Genomic DNA, 21,341 nt, shown 5'->3' with positions numbered 1-21,341 from the left:
TCAAAGTTCACGTTAATCCAGGATTAGCTTAATCGGGCTTTGAACAAATGGGCCCTTGGTACCAGAGGTTTTTCCTCGCGTGCGACGAGGAGCTTTGTTCGGCCGAAGACACGAGCGGCGAAGAAACTGCGACGAGAAGCTTTGTTGTAGCCTCTGGCACCCAGGTTACTGTTCTGCAGGCTAGGCTAGACAAAATCCCTGGGAGCCTCGGGGTACTCGCCTACATAAGCTATGTAGGTATGTGCTGTCCCAAAGAGTATGGTTTTTGAGCCATTTTAATCTGAAATCGGGTATACATTTTAACCATTTTGGTCTGAAAGACAGAAAACGGGTGTGAATTTTGCAGATGGATTCTAGAGACCAGGTCTGAAAATGGGTATGAAATGAATTTGACAGGTCAGGTGTAAAAAAGGGTACCAGAAAATTATCTATTCTTGTCTGAAATAAGGTCAGGGTTTGGAGAGCTGAGCCGCACACCCTCACCTAAAACGTCAAGGAATATAACCCCCTCCCCCCCCCCCTCCGCTGGGTAACGAAATAAGGGAAGGGTCAGGAGCGAATGGGTGAAATACACTGGGGGACGGGGTTAAATGGTCATAGATCCCTTCCCATAATACACCGCAACAATGTCGATGCTTCACTTTGTTGTCATTATAAAGAGATTCAATTGCACATAAAAATATATACCAAAATAACTTGTAATTAATAACCATCAATTTGTTTATAATTTGTACATATTTTATTTATTTTTTTTAAAAATTAGTTTTCATATCATTTAAATGTATTGTCTCTCGTACTTTTCTTTCTCTTCTGAGTATCAATGCGCAGCTGAATTTTTTTATTGATAACTGCGCAATATAAATTAATAAGTTATTATTATTATTATTATTGTTATTATTATTATTATTATTATTATTATTATCATTATACCCACTTGGCCACTGATGAAAAGAACGTGAGTAAAAAAACAGTGCTAAAACAAATTACAGTTCTCACCATAGAACTAGCGAAATAATTAAAATTTGGACACAGGTGAGAAGCAATTTTTGAAGGTTTCAATTTAACAGGATTTGTTTTTCGAACTGTTCAACTGATCGTTGTTTTTTTAATTAAAAATATTCACATGATTCGAAATTGCTGTTTTTATAGTTATTTGCAATACGTAAATTCGTCCTTAATCTTTATTTTCTTTAGCGTACAATATTTACCTTATTCTCTGATTGATATGTTGCATACTATTCATGAAAATGCAAGAAATCGGGAAAGAGCTCCCTTGTTTTTTCGCGCTCCACGCAATTCACGCGAGGATGAAAAGCGTTTAAAGCGCGCGCGATAAGAAACAGCACAACGAAGGCCAAGAAACACGGGCAACATTTTCTTGGAAGTTGTCGCACGACAAATATTGCGGGGCAAGTTGACCCTGTTTGTGGCGCTAGATTCCATCACCACCTTAGATCCACGAGTAACAATTTTTTGTTATGTTGAAACAAACGTTTACCTTTTCCAACTACAAATTTTGTTGTGTAGGGAGGTGATAATTAGCGCAACAAAAAAAAAAACGCAGCTAACAAAGCAACGTTTCCTGCGTAACAAGTAACATGAAAGTTCTGGCCTATAACTTGGCTTTTAGCCCGCCTCAGCTTACGTATTGTTCGGCAGTCTTCCATTTCGCGTCAATTTTTTCACCTTGTGCTCTGCGATCTGACCAACAGCTAGACTGGAAGAAGCCACGTCGCTTGATTCGAGGCTTTTAAAATATTATGGCAATATTAAATCACGATTGTGCGTTTGTTTTGATTGTTCCAGAGTTAGATTGGCATGTGCGCCCACAAAGCGTATAGTTTTTAAGCCGTTGCTATGGTTTGTGATTGGGTATAGATTTCTACAGTTTGGGTTTGAAATAGGGTATGATAAGTACGGGAAGAGTTATGCAATTCGATCTAAAACAGAGTCAGCCCTCGCCTGTGAACAGGCTCCTACGTGGGGTATAGAGCAAAAAGAATAATGGGCGAGCGGAGCGAGCCAAACTCGGTCACCACAAGATTCTGATTCACAGGGTCTGCCCTCTTCCTGTCCCCTGGAGCGAGAGAGAGGGGTTTCCAAGGTTGGATTCTGAGTCCTATGGGGCCCCAAACCACTGAATAAGATCCGAGGACAGACTTCGGCTAGAGAAGAAAGCTATGTTCTTAAAATTTCATTTATCTTATTCTGACGGTGGCTGGTCCATCACTGAGTTTGTCATGAATTCCATCCTTTACTCATCACGAGTGACGGATTAGTTTAAATTATAGTCGTATAGATTTAATTATCTACTCCGCAAGTTGAATTAACTTGAAAAGTTCATTTTTCATGTACTTCTTGTCTCAGTCATTCCGTCTGCGGCTCATCCTCTACAGAGTCTTTTTTTGTAGGCGAGCACATTTTATCGTTCCCTTCATTCTCTTCTTTTATACTTTTCGATTCCTGTTCCTGATCACTCTTAGCCTTTTTTAAGGCTTGTTCTTTTTGTTTTTCCTCTTTCCTCGCCGCCTCGTGCCTCCATTTCGTCCTTCTGTTCTGAAACCAAACTTTGACCTGTGTTTCGGACAAGCCCAACATGGCGCCGATCTGAAGTCGCTCCCGTTTTGTGACGTACTTTGTCACCTGGAAACGCTTTTCCAGGCCTCTCCGCTGCAGTTGCGTGAAGACTGGGCGACACCAAGGACGGGTGGAAGTGCGCATGGGCGGAGTGAAAGACTGATGGGCAAGGAAACTCAGTTCTTGATTGCATGGGAATTGATTGTGTACTACATGGTGATCTGAAAATAGATCAGAAAGGTGGCCTGTTAGTGGGCTAGCCGTATTTAGTTTGGAGCTTGGGAAATCTACGGTGGCAGGACTACACCAAAGGTTTTAGTCACGATAAAGAGCGAGAATAGTTTTTTGCGCGTATTTACCACCTCGCGCGCAACAAATTTTCTTCAGTTGCAAAACATCTGTAGCAACATAAAAGCAATCGCAACTTCCAACACAACGACAAGTTACACGAAGATGTTAACCGTAGTACTTAGCGTATACTAGCAGTACTTTTCTGTCATGGTATTTAATATGTACAAGGTGGTTCTAACTTTGGACGCAGTGGATGAAATCCTTAAGTGTTGCCATTCGAATGAAAGCTTCTGAGCAGTACTTTCCTTTGAAGTGACTAATTAACCACAACTAAAGATCCCTTCTCTAGCTTAGCATTATCAATACAAATAACACAACGAGCATCAAGCAACCAGCTCAGTACCATGCGCTGAAGAACTTGCAAAAACTGTCATGCAAAGTGTCATGCGCGGGAAAATATGGGATCGGTGCCAATTGCGGGAAAACGTGCAACCTGTGTGATTGCGCAGGAAAACATGCGTCATTGCCATGCGCATGAGAGGAGCAGTCGTTTCCTCTCCTAGAAATTTACGGAGTAAAGCGAGCGCAAAGCGTCCAAAGCGTCGCACGCGTTGCGTACCAACGCAGAATATCAACAAACTAGCAAATTGTCGATCGGTTTTCATCAGTTTGCGCTTCACCGCCTGTTGCGACTAATGTAGGATTAGATTAGTTTCCTCCCATCGAATATTGCTCATTTTTATGAAGAAATTATAGAGCTTAAACAACCGCAAACCAAACAAACGAAAATACGAAAAACCGCTCTGGTATATGTCATAAGCTTTTAGCGGGCTCCTCCTTAAATAAGGAAACAAGCGACTTGAACGATTTAACTTAATACAGTGACCTTTTAATCAGTGCTAAAAAGCCATGTTTGACGTGTTTCCAATTAATGAGAGAAACAACGGCACAAAGCAATGGCTGCGATACTTCCAGTTGAATCCAATCTCCCTGAAGAGACTTGAGCCACTATCGACTACCTTGAATCAGTTGGTTGTCCCACTGTTGTCTATAGGCGGGTCCAACAATATCTAGAATTTCTTGTATAACGACGGTCGTTTTAACGACCAAAGCGGTTCAAATGTTCAAAGAATAATTGTAATTGGGTCAGCGTAAAGAACAGTAAAGTGCAATAAACTGTGTTTGTACTGGTAATGGCAAACATGCGATCACCTTTTGAATCACTTCTTGGTCATGCAGGAAAACTGAATTCACTTCGTCGATCAACTAAGGCCCTGTTATGATATGGAAGAAGGAAGATCCTAGCACTAGGAAGATCCTAGAAGACGAAACAACTTTTCGTTTGGTTTATACGCAGAAGAAAAGTTGTCGGTCTTTAGCAGCTGAACGCCCGGCCGCCGCCATGTTTGTTTTTTCTTGTCCCTTAAGTAATAAGACCTTCTGAGTGAATGTAGTTTACGTGGTGCTAGCCGTATCTGCCTATCTCTCAGCTAGGAAGATCCTATCGCTTAAAAGGTCCTAACACAAGGACCAAGTACAACCTTTTGCATGTAAACTGAATAAAGAAAACATATGGCGTTACGGGATGATCCGCCTTTTAAGATCTTCCTAGTGCAAGGATCTTCCTCCCTCTATGTAAACAGCCCCTAAGTCCTCAAAGGTGGTCTGTTCAAGAAAACTCTTACTGCTTTGAGCTGAAAGCAGTCTGGGTGACGGCCATAGTGGATTATGATTGCAAAAAATTTTCCTTGTAAAATGGCCACGTTTGAAATTGAAAAAAAAAATCTCAAATTTCATCCTTTGCATGATAGCAAAAATTAAACAGACAAACAAACAACTAATAAACAGCTATACATCCCACGTTTTTGTTTTAATATATTATCCACAAACTCAAAGGTTAGAGACGAAATACACAAACACTGGAATAATTTGAACTCTAGTTTAGTCAAACTTGTTGTTAATTAAAATAGTGTTCGCACCGTATTTAGAGATTTGAATTTGTCAAAATCCTCTACAATGAAATTAACTCGCCCTTCGCTAATATGCGTTGCCAATGTAATCTAATTTTCACCTACATAGACTTCTAGTGATAAGCGAATGCCAATGCTCCACTTTTGTTTAAAGCTTACTGTGATTCTATACCCTGAGATCATTGCGAGTTAATTAAACGAAGACTTTATTAGGGTATAAAAATTCTTTTGCGATAACCTTAGCACTTTGTGGTGGCTAATTATAACATGGAATAAACTGTCCCACGAATTAATTTCTGCACACCAAAAGGGACAACTTGGAAGACCCAGCTCTCGATCATGCGTTCCTTTTCAGTTTACACTCATTCGTTACTAGAATGGAACAATCTGTTGATATTGCCAAGGATTTTATAGCTATCGATTTCAAAGGACGAAAATCATTTTCCAACGAGAGATTTAGATAAAGCTGGCCTTTTCAGTTGACAAGTCGCCCAGAAAAACAATAGTGTTTTTGTAGGAGGGGTCGAGGCCCTATGCCAACTAATTAATTCTTCACAAAGGTCAGGGCACTTATCAGGATAATAGCGGAGGGGAGTAATATGTTCCTATTCATTTTATTTTATTTGGACTCGTTAAAAAGTGCACAAACCAATAGCCTTTCCTGCTCTCAATCTCTAACGTTCGACGTATACAAACAAAAATAAATTTGATGTTTTGAAACAAAATAGCCGGTCGACAAAAAACACGCGAGAATTCCATCTATTGATATCGTGAAGAAATAAAATGACATGAGATATATTTTCCTAAAAACTGGGGATCTTTCCGATTACCATTAAATGTTTTAAACAGATTTCGCTTTAAAGACAGATTATATCAAGGATCACTTTGCAGTATATATCTAAGAGTTTTTAACACGCAATTTTGTTTCAGGGCGAGAAAGACTTGTCGAAATTGGGGCGGGGCTTTAAAGTGGTGAACGTTCTACCAAACGCGAGACTTGCTTCCAAGAAGCGTACTGTTTCACGTTTTAGACAACCTTCGTTCAGCTGTGGTCCTTTATCTTGGTTATAAATCTGTTTCGTGCCGTAGTCCAGATTCTTTTCCTGACGTTTGTTAAGTTTATTCCCCGTATCTGATCTAAAATCCATCGCGGTGTCAGTAATCGAAAGGAACTTCGCACTCAGTCACTCATCATCGCACGGCCAAGTATTTTAAGTCATTCGACGATATCATCGCTAGAAAAAGAAACATTCTAACGTTCGATTGAGAAAAATCTCAGCGTTTAAAGACAAATAAACGCATCGTGACTGCGTTATCGGAGAATCTCCGCTTGTGGAACATTTTGAAACGCAATAATAAATAAAACTAGGCGTGGTTGCGGATCTATGAAAAAAGGTCGAGTGTTATTAGCGAGCCAAAGGGCTGGCTATCTAGCTGAGACAATGGGAGCTTTTTATTTTGTAATTGAACTGAAACTAATACCAGCCAATGATAATAGTTTGTTTGTCTTTTCACTTCGAACAGGCTACAATAGGTGTTAGAATGGGTAATGTTTGATGACTAGTCTGGCTTTTTGTAAAGCAGTTTTGTTTAGTTACTTCTTTCGAGTACCATAACATCATATCTCTCTCACATGACTACAATGAAAATCAACGGAATCACGAGTTTTGTGTTTTCTATAAAGAGACGAGTGTACAAACGCTTGATAAATCCCAAAATAGTACAAGTGATTAGATAGATGCTAGTTTCCCTAAAATAACCGCAGTCGACCCTTTTTCCTCAGATTCTTGAGCGCAAATGTAGGAATCATGCAATCTGTAAAACACCCTATAAATCAGTTCTAAAAAATGGGATGATGCACGCGATTTAAAGTACAGGGTCCAGTGAAGTAAACTGCAAAGCATTCTGTGATCGTAACAGACATTAAATTAATTCGCCTGCTTTGCCGGAGTGTCTGTGGGATGGATTGCCAACTATATCATTAAGAATTTGCTATATTTTACCCGGAGAACGGTACAAATAACAACGGCTCATGGAGACGTTAGAGCACTCGCTTTCGTAGACGTCTTGTCGTCAAACTTTTACGTTGTGTTCTGTGTTCGGCGTTTCGTCATTTCACTCTGACGAAAGCCTAGCACTCCAACTATAAATCTGTTAAAACCCGCAAGACAGAAAACAAATTACTTTGTAACTCACGAAATCTTGCCACCAACAAAGTTAATGCGCCTGTGAAATTAGCAGCGAGGCGAACTACGACCCTATGAGAATGCTAATAATGTACTTACAACCAGATGATGAAGATTTGGAGGTCCGACATTAAAATAATAGAGAATAACATTGAGAATAAAAATACTATGTCGTGATCTCTGCGTGGTTTCTCGGATTGTATTTCTTGGGAACATACTGTTTATGATTTATAGCTATAATGCACTTAAAATTGCTAATACTATTAGCACATTTTGTGGCTCAATATTATAAAACACTCATTGCTTACGGGGTATTTAGATACATTCACACGAAATGGCTGGCTTAAAGGTACCCTTGCTTCAGTTGAGCCTCTGTTTCGAGGCGATATGTGATTTCGCGAAACGTTATATTGAACTTCTGCTTGTAAATGGCATTGTCTTTAGTCTAAGTGCATTAAGACAAATAAAATGAACATGAAACTTCACGCCCTGTTTACACAACGAAACCGCAATACCAGCGGATGTGTTTTGGTGCCAAGATGCCTTCGTCGCAAAAGATAGTTTGAAGCTTGCAGATTACTAGGTACGAGAAAAGATTGCGGGCGATGAAAAAACATTTCGAGGTACGAAATGAGAGAAACGGAAAGAAAAGACGATGTTAACAGCATCATCCTTCGCTAGATTGCTCCAGCTCCCAGTTATTTTCCGGCCCCCATTTTTCCGTAGTCAATAATCTTTCTTTTCGTCCACAAGCTAAGCGTTTGGAATTCGAACTGGTTATTGTACTTATATTTTTTCAATTTCTAAGAAAAAGCCTTAGTACATGTACAACTATACAAATGACAAATGTTCACTGAATGTTAGTTCGTACACAATCGAATAGGCGAACAGAAGACGAAGAGTATTAAGTATTCTTATTCATTGCAATGATTTGGGTCCTGTTGGACTTCTTCATCAACACTGAAATGCAAAAGTTAGGACCACTGTGTTCAGCAAACTGCTTTCCTTTGAATGGTCACAGTATTGTTTTTGGTTTAACTATCTACAGAGTCAAATGTTCAGGAAAACACAACACACTACCAATTCCATAAGACATCAATAAACCACAACTCAGTGTTGCCTGCATCGGCACTTTGGGCAAGGTGTTTTAGTTCTTTTTATATATTATCTTCTTGTTTTAACATCGTGGGCTGCTTTCAAAGTGGAACAGAATGCAAACGAAGCCATAAATTTTTAATTCAGAGTTGAATTTGCAAAACAAAAATTGAACTTGCAGCATACTTGCCGAGGAGTCTGACTTTCATCTCTACAACTTACTAAAAATATAAAAAGTTGATAAACACACAAGAAAAACAGATAAAACATATGGGAGTTTCTGCTCGACAAGAATAAAGAGATTCATATAGATGAGAGTGATCAAGTATCATTCAGTCAATGACACAGGCACAGTGGAATAAAGAGAACATATTTCTTGAGTTTCTTTGAAAGCAATCCCAACACTTTTCAAGACTACAAGTGATGGCAGGCTGTTACAAGCTTGCTTCGCTCTTCTCCAAGTCCCTGTTGTCTTAATTCTAGCAAAGAAATCCATTATCTATGTTCTCAATACGTTTGGTTATCACCTGTCCATAAAAACAAACTCAATAAAGCGCAATTTCGCCGCGAGAAGGATCGGACAACATGGCGTTGAAGTCAATATCGTTATGGACGTTGGTCGAAGTGTTATTGCATTCAGTACAAAGATTACTGTCAACAACCCAATGATTTACCAGTGTTTCCTGAAAGTTACCTCAGACGGCAAGAGCCCAGTGTGAGTTTGATAGATAATAAAATGCCTGTAGATTTTGAATCGTGTGTTATTTGTCAACCACTCGAACAATTAACACTTCTTGTGACCGCAGATCGTTTTCAGTCTTGTCGGTGGAGCATTTAATGCGGGCCATCTGTAGTGGACGCAATAAAATTGCACCACAAAACATCAAACTTGAAGGTTTTTGGGATCGAAGCTTTCAATGGGACGACATTTTTGGTCAGACTCCTGGGGAAAGCAAATTAAATTTTCTATCTTGCGGACAAGAGAATTAGACCCCGCGCGGATCGTCATGTGTGCGCTTAGCTCCGAAGCTGATCGTTTCTCTTGTGTTCGCTAGGTCGTCCAACAATTCGAGCGTTTATGGTCATCAAATGCAACAAGAATAACATTTTAGAGCAAATGGTAAACAGAAGTTTATCTTATCTCATCAGAGCTATGAGTTTCACCGAAGGATAAAGGAAAACGGACATAAAACTGGTCGTGAAGAAACCTAATCATTGAAACCGCAGAATTAACGCCGTGAAAACGGGCAATAAATTAACCAAGTGAAGTGCGTAAGTTGTAATAAGGAAACGCAGCGCATTTATTCCGTGCGCAATCCAATTTAAATAAAAAGCGCTATAACAATAAACCATCCTGATCAGGCGATAGTTTAATGGTATTGTGATGAGTCATTTAGGAATTCCATCCGGTTCGTGGAACATCATACTGCATATGCAACGATATTTGGGCGTTGGACGAATAGCAGCTGAACCTGTACAAACCAATAGGCAGTGATTAACAACTAGCAAGGCACATACCTGATTGCGAGGGTGTCCCGTACAGTATATTTTCAATCCCAAACTTAAGTCTACGACTCGTGCTTTGCTCGCTGTTTTCACTGAATTGTTCGCTGTTAAGCGCGCTGTGTGTGGCCATACCGTTCAAAGACGTCCCATATCCGGATGAGGGAGAAGGAACGGGACAACTCCATGGTGTGTACGCACTTGAACAGTGCATTACAGACAGCGAAGCGCAGTTACAGTAAATCAAGTGTGGTGAGCTGTACATGGTGTGTTGGACGCGCGCTTGAAACTCAAGTGACATGGCAACGCTGACACCATATAACTTTACTTACAGACCTCCCATATTACGAGATAAAGCCGAGTTAAGATTGGCAGCAAATACCTCTTATCTCCAGCATCAACGTCTGCTTGAGGATATTAACGTCTTTATTATTATGTCACGGGAATTCCAAATGCGGCCTCGATAACCGGATTTGACAAGCGTGTTGAAGGTAACACGCGCGTCGGAAACTGCTACAAATCGACTCCTTCTCGCGTTCATTTTAATACAATTGCCATTTGAATCAACTGTTACATCGAAAAGGCGCAGCGTGGCGTGTTTTTTACCACACAGAGGTCGCTCCCCAGAAACCTGTCGTATGTAACATGCGGATCCCAGCACCTGTATCCGCCCTGCTCAATCAATCGATGGCCCTAATTTGTCTGGTTAATATCACATCAAAACCACTTTATTCATGTTTTCAAAGGGTCATATTTTATGAGTATCACATTTGGGTGTTGAAGAATCACTCCTGGCCGCAATAAACCCAAGGACATCCAATTTCTGCGAGCTCATGTAATCTAATTTGGCTCCCAAGCATCGTTTGATAACAATCAATTGTAAAACATTGCTCATAATTATCGTTTCCTTGTAGTTTGTTCACTCAAGTGCTTCACAGCTCTTCTCTCAGTCGTCGAACAGGTCATACATATGCAGAGAAACACAGCTAGCTGTTCATCTCCTTTGATTTCAAGTTTGATAAAGGCGGCGCCGTTTTGTCATCTACGTCTCCAGCGCATGTGACAAACTCCATACACCCATTAGGAAAGGAACGCTTCGTTTCTCACAAAACGCCGATCATATAGGTCAAAAAGAGAAACACTCGCAGCCAAAAATCGCGTGCTTGTGAACGCGTTTGATAAAATCTGCTCAGACATCACCATTGGCGGACGAACAATTTTCCAGAAAATTCAGTATAAAATTAGCAAATAATTTTGCATTTTAATTTTGCACCGCACGTTCCGTAGCTTGCGAACGTATTAACGAACGTATTTCCGGCTGTCGCTTCTCTGGCCGACAGCCGAAAATGCGTCTGCGTTCGTAGGCTACACGTTCCAGTACTTTTCAAGACATTTTAAGCGCAGAAATGTTTTCAAATTCTTAAACCTGCGTAGTAAGAGTTTCCAATGAGTTTTCCGCACCAAAAAGCTGCTTTCATTCGGGCGCATGCAAAATACGGAAATCGACTTATTAGTGCGGAAAACTTGACAGAAACGCTTGCTTGAGGCTACAAACTATTCTACTACCGTCTAAACCGCGGCTGGTGTAATTGCAAGCACCACGTTTGTGACCACCGGAGTGGGTAATTAATTATTCATGAACGCATGTCTAGTCACGTGAACTGAGTAGACAAGATTGAGGCGCGTGGGGGGGGGGGGGGAACTCCTTATAATGGACTATACAGGGAGGCTCCAGCCCAAAGGGGTACCTTTTTCAGGTTAAAGGTATATAAAACGGTAGGGATTTCATGAATTGAAGTGTCAAAGGTAGGAATGACCTGTCAAAATATCTCGAACAGACGAACAGAACAGAACAACGAAGGGAGCTGTAATGTTTCTACATATGTATGTAGACTGAGGGGTACCATTTTCTAATGTAGGTGTATGAAAAGGTTACCTTCCCTGTCAAAAATGGTATATAAAAGGGTAAGGGTATGGACCTTGGGGCGGAGCCTCCCGGCTTAACCAACTGAGCTATCAAGCCAACTGGGAGCTGGTAAGTTTGCGATTTTATAATAAAAACTCACAGATTAAAAAGTGCAGTCGACATGCCAATTTGTATGTTGAAGAGAGGGACTTGTGTGGGTGGAATCTTCTCGTGAAAAAGAGGCCAGATTCTTGCATCAAAACGAAGTAAATTTATGCGACAGAGAAACAAAATGGCCGCCAACGCATGCATTTGCACAGGCAGCCAACGCAAACACAAAATTAGACAAGTGGTCTTCTATTGTCGACCACGAGAAACAAAATCTGACCCAGTGAAGTTACGAAACTTTGTCTGAATATATTGTACCCTTTATCCCGGCCATTCAGTTCATAAAAATAATTGTTCAAGTGGTTATACTGCGATTGATATTCACGGATGTTGATTCCTTTCCTTTAACAACAACAAGAAACAACAATATCACATTAACACACCCCGAAATTCTTTAATTAAACCGTAAAGAGACAGCTTTATAATAAAATACGACACTGTCGCTTTTTTAACCTACTTGTTGATAATGCTCTTTTAAGGTTACGAAATTCTTGTGAAAAGTTAATTATTGTATCGAGATTGGATCGAGATTTTCCCCCTCTTTTCAGCCGAATGTTCTGTGGGGCGGAGACTTGTTACAGCAGAGCTTTTTCCGGATTCACTGATCTCGTGTCCGCTTGCTCCCAATTTACATGAAGGATGAATGCCCGGTTAGTTTAACAAAATGATTACAAGCGAAGAAAAAATTTCGTCCGAAAACGACACAGACTGATTAAACTTACGGCAGCGAAGAGACAGACGAAAACAGCGGCTAAAACAATATTTATATTTTGTTTTCACCTGTCTTCACTCCGTCTTGAGGATCCTTTTTTCACGGAGGAGCCATTTTTTATTGTCTTAAGGATTTAGTAATTATCTTATGCTGAAACAGATACTACCAGCAACGCTGACTGATCCCGCACACTTCTTCGTTTAACAGCTGGGTTCAGTTTGGTGGATTCTGTTTCAAGATACAATAGTTGAGGCAACGTAACAATTTAGGCCAAGGTGCCTCAGATGGCTGGAGCATAACACGGTTTCTGTAACATGAAGTAACTAGGAGTAATGCTACTCCCGCTGGATGTGATGCTTGCATATTCCAGGTTTACGTCAAACGTTTTGTAAGCATTATACACTTAATTGTGTGGAGACAGACAATATGCAGAGTAAAAATCAAATGACACAATATAACAACAAAGTACCCAAGCTAGCCAGCATAAAACCACCGACCCTTTAATTCGATACTCCCGCGAAACTCCGACGCGTCAACCTCTAAGCCAATTCGCCTCCACCGCGATTAAACTTGTTTTAATTTGACACTGGTATCGAGTCTTGTTTATTCAAAGGAGAATTTGTCATCCTGAAAGTTTATTTTCAGCTTCAGATGCCTTGTTTACCGTTAAATAGATACCTCAGTCTATACGATTCTCAAAGAACAAGGAATAACAAAAGACAAGAATAAGAACAAAACTGTTTTGAATCGAAGCGCAGTGTAAACAAAAGAGGCGAAGCTTTAGAAAGTTTATCCTAGCGCAAAAAACCTCAATTCTTTGAAATATTCAATCACTCACGTTTCGTTTTGCGATTTTCTGGGGTACTTTCCTTCTTGATTGCAGAGGTTTTTTTATATCTTGATCACTCTTTTGTTGGGAAGTTTATTACGGAATAACGAGAGCTATATTTTGCTGTGCTTTATCTCTTTTTCTCATCTTGACTACCAAAATTTTCATTTTTTCTGAGTACTTCCGTTGCCGATCAGGATAAAAATGATAAAACGCCGCGTCTTTCATCTTCTTTTGAGAAAATGTAAAAATTATCGTAAAAATACTGCGGTATGCATCGGGTTTGATCCTTCTATTTATAGCAAATCGGATGTTCGAATTTGCATGCACTGCGGACCTACATTGGACAACGAACGACGGACAAAAGTAGTTTTTAGTACATTTCGTAGATCGGAGCAACCAAATTTAATGTCATGCATATCTACAGCGACCAGACCATAAATTTTGGGTATCGTGCGCGTAGACTGATGATAAAGGTAATAAAGCTGTGTCATTATCTAAGCGTCCTTTGTTGTTCAGCTTTGTTGTGGTTTGGGTCCTGACCTTCTTCATGAAACTTTGAAGCATTATTGTCCATCCTTTGGCCTTTCCTTTAATACAGGATTACTTGTAGTCACGTTTTTCTCTTCATGCTTGAGTTATCTGTCAACTTATGTAAATAATAAACTTCATGCAGTCGAAATGCAAGCTCCTCAGCACGACTCTGACCCTGCGGATCCACATGCCTTCGAGTTGAAATATTGGCAAAAAAAACCTTCTTCTTTTTTTTTGCCGCAGCGCTCGCCACGCATTTCAAGATGTTTATTTTATTACGACCCATATCAGGGCTTTTCAATGAGCGATAACTGTTGCGTTTATCGCTTCTTGTTTGCCCTAGAGCAGAAAGGGCCACCCAGCTTTTTGAATAAGGATTTACTACTGCTCTCTGTCGGTCCGCAATATTTAACACCAAAGTTAGAGAAGAATAAAAAAAAGTCCCAGTTTCTTTTATGAAACTAAATTAAATTTTAACCACCATCTAAAAGAAAGTATGGTCGCAATAGCTATATCAGTTCATCTCAGGCTCAAAAGCCGGAATCATGTTCTACAGTACGTCAAGCGGGAACACAAGAGAGTCCTGCTCAGTAGCTCTCGGCTTGAAAAGTCAAACTTGAAGACTATCCTAGTATAAAATCATTAGAACTACCCTTTTAGCATTGCTTAACAGCTGGTATCATGAATTTGCGTTACCGGGGTGTTATCCACAAATTTAAAAGCTAGAAAGACCTTTGAAAGTGTCATAAAAACAACTACAGAATGTACTGCCCGATAGCTTTCCTTCGAGCGGTCCGTGACAGCTTGCGACCAAAGGCGAAACAGGCTTACACAGCATAATAAACAGCACCACAAAAGCTATTGCTTTATCCGGCTTTTCTTTAGCCGGAATGTAAGACTTAACAATCGATTTTGAGACTCAATAAAAGTCACAGTTCAAGACATACAAACTTGACTCTGGTCAAAGACAGACGCCAGGGTTTAATGCCCGCATTGTGTGGTCCACGATACTTAAATGCAGTTAAGTCTTGGGTAAACAGGGTGGCTAATAACTTGTGTAAAACAAAGGTTTCTTCATAATCCACTTGCGCAGATAAATAATCTAAGTTGAAACAAAAGGACACTTGGAATTCAATTCCTCAGTTGCTGAAATCAAAAAACTGTCTCCGTGAAGACTAGGACTGGTTATCGCGACTTCTGAATTTTTGAATTGTGAAGGTAGTCCCTAACGCGTCCTCTGAATTTTACAAGCCGTATTATAGCTTTTTTGCTGGAGTGAAAAGCTGTAAAAAGTCCAACCTGCGGGCGATGTGTTTGATCTGTGAAAGCACTTTGTTTTAGACTTTTTGAAACTATTTGCGCGCGAATGTGTCATTATCTGCGGTTATCACTGAACTAGCAGAAAACAAACCTATACTCGTTAACAAGCGGTGTAAAGAGGATCTGAAGACTGGCTTTAAATTGACGTGAAGTGGCGCATCAACAGAGACAAAATGGCGAACGAAACTAAGGAATCGTACTCGGAAGGATTGATTAAAACCTTGCATAATTTTCGGAAAGATCAATTGTACTGTGACGCTACGCTTGTGGTAGGAGGGAAGAAATTTTACGCCCATCGCAACATTCTGTCTGCCAGCTGCCCCTTCTTCCATCAGCTGTTTTCGCGGCGTGATTCCAAGAAAAAGAAATCACACAGTTGCGTTGCGCTTCCTGAAATCTCGCTGAGTATTACTGAAGAACTGTTGCAGTATTTATACACTGGTTTTGTAGAGCTTACGATCTCAAACGTCAAAGGGTTAATTCAAGCGGCCAACAGCTTGGAACTAGCACGGCTCAAGGATCTTGGCTGCGAGTTTTTACTGAACGAACTCAACTTAGAAAACTGTGTCGACACTTTTCATTTTGCGGATAAAAACAAGTGCCCAAGCTTAAGAAGAGCCTCGAAGGAATTCATCAATAAATACTTTAGGTATGTGTCAAAGAAGGACGCTTTCTTGACTCTAAGCTCGGTGCAAGTAGAAGAGTTTATCTCAGATGACAATATTGTGATTGACAGAGAGGAAGATGTCTACGAAGCGACCCTAAACTGGGTTAAACATGACATAAAATCTCGAAGCATCCACTTTTCCAGGCTGTTTCAGCACATTCGGTTGACATCTTTGTCTAAATATTACTTACATACAAATGTTGGCGGAGAGGAGCTTGTCAAAGTCAACAGACCCTGCATTGAAATTCTTCTCAATGCTATGAAAGTGGTTTCGTTAATGCCTCCAGAAAGTGTAGCGTCGAGTCCACCTTTCAGGCCAAGAAAATGCTTTCAGCAACGGGTGGAAGTAGTTATAGCCTGTGGCGGGCTTTATGAAGAAGACACATGCTCTTCAACGCTGGGCTTTGACACAACGGAACACCGTTGGTATGAACTTGCGCCTGTTCGTTCGGAGGATCACCGTAATTTCTGGGGTCAAGGTATGGCATCGCACAACGGCTTTGTTTATATCCTGGGCGGATTCTGCGACAACTGTAAGGACATTTTCAGCGACGCAACGTCTGTTTGTAAAAAGTATGACGCAAAAACCAACGCGTGGTCGGATGTGAAGAGTTTGAAGAAAGCGACTTCGTTACCAGGAGTTGCTGTTTACAATGAATGTCTATTTGTAGTTGGTGGCAGTAACAGTGGGGCTTTGAAAGACGTTCAAAAATACGATCCTGGAAACGACGTTTGGGAACTAGTCGGGCCTCTTAGTACTTGCCGTTGTGCGCCTTGCGCAGTCGCAAACAAAGACAACGTTTTCGCAATCGGCGGGTTGCAAGAAAACGGCGATTTTCTATCTACAGCCGAGATTTACGATTTGGAAAGAAACGCATGGAGTGAAGCAGCTCCCATGAGCACTCCCAGAGCTTTCGCTTGCGGCGTCGCTATGGAAACTAAAATATTCATAATCGGCGGAAGCACTGATGTTCTTGGGGAGAACGCGCTGAACACATGTGAGATGTATGAGACACACACAGGAGTCTGGACCCAAATTGCTAGCATGCATGTCCCAAGATTCGCTGCGGGTGTAGCTAAGGTTCGGGATAAAGTTTATGTGTTTGGAGGAGGATCTGCTGGCGAGAATTTTAACAGTGTGGAAAGTTACTCAATGGAAAAGTATGAGTGGACAATGGAGAGTGATATGCCTCGAGCCGCTACGCACATGCAGTGTTCATCGATCAGCATTCCAAAATCTGTGTTACAAACTAGCTACAGCTCGATCACGAAAAACTGATGAGTTAAAGTGAATTAATGCAACACGAAGTGATCATAGCGGGCCGGTCGCTGCTTTTAAAACAATTTGCATTAATGGTATGCCGTTAAAATTCGGCAAATTGTCAAAAGCCCATGACTCTGAAATTGTTCAACGCGAAACGTAAGATAAAGTACAGTTCTGCCTCACTGAAACACGAGTTCGATTACTTTTCTTCTCTTGGGACTAAAGAAAAAAGCTACACGAAATGCCGGTGAAGGGAAATAGCATCTAAAAAATAAGTATGTTTACATGACAGGCAAAAAATAGTACGGACCCGTTAAAAAGTGGTAAGGTAGCCATAATTTTTGTAAAGACATACCCGTGCTGTTCTGGGTCCATAGGCGCCTATGGACCCAAAACAGCAAATGCACATACCAGAAGTCACTTTACGTGTAAGTAAACCAAACTGATTGCAGAGCTGACACTACGGCAAAGGGCAATTTATTTGGGCCAATATTTCAAGTCAATAGTCTTCCAACTCTTTAATAAATACCATTTAAGGAACTCAAGAAGTATCGTGATGTTAGGGAAGTGATAAAAGCTTTTTTTTAACCACAAAATAGATGGTGGTCTCTGCCTGCACCCCCTTCCTCAACCTCTAAAGATGGTGTCTTTACTGCATAGCCACCCCTCTATCCAGCAGTAAAAATGACAATGAGGTTTAGACCTCACTTTTCTAGCTTATTTATCTGGCAGTGCTGACTCTTGCTAGCTGAAGATTTCTGTGTCAACTCAAATTTTAAAGCCAATAAAATTTTGTTGGTAATGTTCATGAGATGTGTCTTCGATAAGGGGGTGGGGCGGGGGGTCCTCTCCGAGCACCCTGTTATGACCAGTTCCCTTATGCCATCTTGTCGCAGTGATAGGTTTTAAGAAATCGTTCAGCTGGATGTATTGAAAGTCAACAATTTCTATCGCTTAAATGGTTTTTTAAATTTATATATTTTGTATATATATATTTTTTATTAATTTCCTCTTACGAAGCTATTCTTGGTTTTCACATGACGTCATAAAAAACTGAAATTCATAACTAGACACAATTTTGGGTTTTTATCTTCATCACATATAAGAAAATCTAAATTTCCATCGGCTTGCTTGTTTTCAGCAGGATAGCATTCTTTGTTTTGAAAATAGAGCAGTTTGAATTTTAGCTTTCTGCGCAGTGCGTGGCAGAAGGATTGCAGCTCTAAACATGTCAAGTACATGTAAACATCGATTCGCCTCGTGCTTTTTTTAGTTCTGATCAGCTAACATGTAATAGAAGCGTTAATGTCAATGTGTGAAAGTTCAGCAGAGAGAAGAAAGGCTTTGAAATAGCCAAGGTAAACTCCAGATGTTTTTGCTGGTTTCCCGCCGCCATGTTGGTGCCCATCAGACAGGGCACCAACATGGCGTCCCATACTAAACTCTGTAATTTTCCGTGGTACATTTTCTCGAATAACTCGATTAGGAGATATCGCACAGCCCTGTGGCTTTCACACGTTGTTCATGTATCACTCTTCTACAACATATCATTTCTTGACTTTATCTATTGAATGGTTGAGGATTTTATTTTTTCACTTGCGTGACGATGTGTGAGGTGAAAACCACCTATTGTGTGATTCTGTAATATTAAACCTATATAAATTCAGTCATTTCGACTGCAAGTTTTGGTTGATAAACGATCGTTGTTTCAAACGAAGGAAGCATTTTTCCGTGCTTCCTTTTGCTTCCTTTTGCGAGGTGTTTCAGCTAGTTCCCAATTCTCCTCGGGCACCGCTCCCAAAGTTGCGTGACGTATATCATCGCGTGACAGATCGCGTGAACTACAACAAAGATGGCGGACTGCTTGAATCTTTTTCTCTGTTCACCATTCCTGAAAGAATAAAGCCTCAGTCTTCAGTATTCCAAACAGTCTAAGGGAGGTGAGTTAACCTTAAGTTAGTTAGAATAATTGTGTTTGTCGTAATGTAACCCGTTTAGGAAGAAACAGCATTAAGTGTGCTTGTGTCGGTGTTGCGATGTTTTCTAAATTCAGTTGCTGTACTAAACTGGCAGCTGTTTGTAGATAAAGTTCAATCTATACTGGTCCACGTTGCTCAAGATCTGTTCCACAGCTTCATTGCATGCTTTGAGTTTAAATGTTTCCTGTAGATTCTTGTTTTACGTGGCGTTTAATGTTTTAGAACTTTCTCAGACTCCAAGCAAATCTCTATATGAATTCATTTTGATCCTCTTACTTAAAAGTTGCGACGTACCCTGCGAGCAGTTGTTTCTCCACCGGACGCGAGAAACCACGACGCGACGATTCAAAACGAAAAATATTGAGCAGGAAGTCCCTTTTGGTGGCATTATTTTATCAGGTTTTCCCAAATTTTTAATGCTTGGGACTGGGGTTCGTTCATTTCCAGATTTTAACAACCTCGACAACAACAATACATTTGCGGACACCTCCCATCAGCGGAGCCCGATGATTTCTAACCTCCCGTAAGCAAACACCTTTTGTAAGCAGATACCTATACTTGGTTCCATGGGTGACCACTTACCAATTACAGAAGGCCTGACTGTATTTCCAAAAGTTAAATACAAAATTGTATTTATAGAAAAATGGCAGCACCTTACAGGCACAGCAAAGAATATGGCCGCCCAGAGGCAGGGTCGAAAACTGAAGCTCGTGGGAAATTTGCTGGCGCTCACATCAGCCAAGAAGTCAAAAACTTATGTAGAGTCATCTTGCAAATGGGCGACGTGCAGCCAGACGGTACCGTGGTAGTCACGTTTGGTCGTTTGTTTGAAAGATACACCAGAATTTCTAACAAAGTTGTTGGCATGTTACTCAGGGCTCGGAAACAGAACTTAGTTGATTTTGAGGGTGAAATGTTGTTCCAAAGACGAGATGATGATGTCATGATTACTTTACTGCGCATGCCTGAAGATGTACAAAATGACAGTGATGAATACTGGAACATCCGTGCAAAGTGAATGTACTGTGATATAGTTTACCAGATGCTAATATATTGACAGATACATTTGATGAATATACAGGGCTGCATGGTATATGATATACCATTCCCACTTAAGAGAGCTATTAACATGTTGTGCAGAAAATTTCCAAGATGATGTATTTGTTACACAATCATCTCCCACAGTACTGGCTAGTTGATAGTGGCAAAAAGGTCGCTAAAGAGGTTTTTAAAAGATCTCAAAATGGCCAAAAACTGACTCCAAAAGAGCTCAGTGCTAAGGGTCACTTCAACCTGTTTATAGAAAACCATGAATGATTCAGATTTGTCAGTATGAAAGAGTGTTGTATGAAAACATACATTGCACAGAAGTCGGACGAAATGTACTTCTTTACTTCAGCAACTGAGAAATTGACTTTTCAGTAATGGGCATGACGTTTGATGAAGGAAGTGCTTACGTCACATGCTTGCCGATGGAACTTTCAAAAATCACGTGAGGCAACCGAATGTAGAACATTAAGTGATGGGAAGGTGAGTGGCTTGAGAGACACTTGGCTTCAGGATAATTCACTCCAGAACGGAAACCCCTACTGACCACAGTGCTGGGGAATTTCTTGCATAAACTCAAATCTAGTGGACTTGCCTTTGAATTGAGACTTTTGCATTGACAGAGTATCGAAAGTGGTGGATTTCCATCACTTTTTTTAAAGGTGAAACTGTATCCCGTTTTTCTTTTCCTTTATGAGATAAAACAAGTACTGTTTATATAGCTTTTATCTGTGTGCAGTTGCCTACGCGGGATACAATAGCATGCGATCAATTTGAGCATTCCTAAATAAGACCAAATACACTCTTTCCTTTTTATAAGAATTTTTTTTTATAAGAATATCGAGGCTGAAATTTGCGAAATTTTAAGATCATTTTAAGAATAAACCCGAGGCTAAGATTTTGAAAAAAAATCTAATTTTGCGTGTTGCAAATTTGTAAATACAATACAATTATATGTTTTTAACTAAATTAAACCGTGTAAAATTCTTCTTTCTCTAAACAGCAAAACTTGCCAATAAAACGATAAAAACCTGCACTAGCGAAATGTTCAATGCTAATGAAAGTTCGATGGCTATAATCTAAGAATATTCGCAAGAATATTTACAACCTAACATCGGCAGAAAAATAAGAATATTCAGCCTGGGCAGGAAAAACAATATTCTCATAAAAAGAAAAGAGTGTAACGATGTATTTTTCCAGTTATTCGATTTAGAATGTCGAAGAAACAAAGTTGTGTTATGTTACATTCACAATACCGCAATTCCCATCATCATCACCTACGATTTGTTACCG

The 21,341-nt window shown here is 40.2% G+C and overlaps 3 protein-coding genes across 3 annotated transcripts; 2 read left to right on the top strand and 1 right to left on the bottom strand.

Moving 5' to 3' along the window:
* Positions 1 to 1,149: 1,149 nt before the first annotated feature.
* On the bottom strand, positions 1,150 to 9,915 carry LOC146483013 (homeobox protein HB1-like). The gene is made up of 2 exons (XM_085106275.1): positions 9,638 to 9,915; positions 1,150 to 2,798 (listed from the first exon to the last, which is right to left on the bottom strand). The coding sequence occupies exons 1-2, from the start codon at positions 9,885 to 9,887 to the stop codon at positions 2,368 to 2,370; spliced, it is 681 nt and encodes a 226-aa protein (XP_084962401.1). The 5' UTR covers positions 9,888 to 9,915; the 3' UTR covers positions 1,150 to 2,367.
* A 3,741-nt stretch (positions 9,916 to 13,656) lies between these two features.
* LOC146483012 (kelch-like protein 12) lies at positions 13,657 to 17,847 on the top strand. Its single transcript, XM_085106214.1, has one exon. The coding sequence runs from the start codon at positions 15,265 to 15,267 to the stop codon at positions 17,035 to 17,037; it is 1,773 nt and encodes a 590-aa protein (XP_084962340.1). The 5' UTR covers positions 13,657 to 15,264; the 3' UTR covers positions 17,038 to 17,847.
* Positions 17,848 to 18,848: 1,001 nt separating this feature from the next.
* On the top strand, positions 18,849 to 21,082 carry LOC146483011 (actin-binding Rho-activating protein-like). The gene is made up of 2 exons (XM_085106213.1): positions 18,849 to 18,962; positions 19,641 to 21,082. Exon 2 carries the CDS (start codon positions 19,645 to 19,647, stop codon positions 20,017 to 20,019), a length of 375 nt encoding a protein of 124 aa, XP_084962339.1. The 5' UTR covers positions 18,849 to 18,962; positions 19,641 to 19,644; the 3' UTR covers positions 20,020 to 21,082.
* Positions 21,083 to 21,341: the final 259 nt, after the last annotated feature.

The sequence above is a fragment of the Pavona decussata genome, unplaced genomic scaffold, assembly GCF_977016875.1.
Source record: "Pavona decussata unplaced genomic scaffold, jaPavDecu1.1 SCAFFOLD_40, whole genome shotgun sequence".
NCBI lineage: Eukaryota > Metazoa > Cnidaria > Anthozoa > Scleractinia > Agariciidae > Pavona > Pavona decussata.
Note: the sequence above shows the minus strand (reverse complement) of the source record. Positions and strands in the feature narration are given on the sequence as shown.

What these genes read in the sequence shown, in the direction of transcription:
- LOC146483013 (XM_085106275.1), bottom strand. Translation starts at nt 9,887, where the DNA reads ATGTACAGCTCACCACACTTGATTTACTGTAACTGCGCTTCGCTGTCT. An exon ending in CGGGACACCCTCGCAATCAG is followed by an intron (nt 2,799 to 9,637) that starts GTATGTGCCTTG and finishes ATCTATTTTCAG; the next exon opens with ATCACCATGTAGTACACAAT.
- LOC146483012 (XM_085106214.1), top strand. Translation starts at nt 15,265, where the DNA reads ATGGCGAACGAAACTAAGGAATCGTACTCGGAAGGATTGATTAAAACC.
- LOC146483011 (XM_085106213.1), top strand. Translation starts at nt 19,645, where the DNA reads ATGGCAGCACCTTACAGGCACAGCAAAGAATATGGCCGCCCAGAGGCA.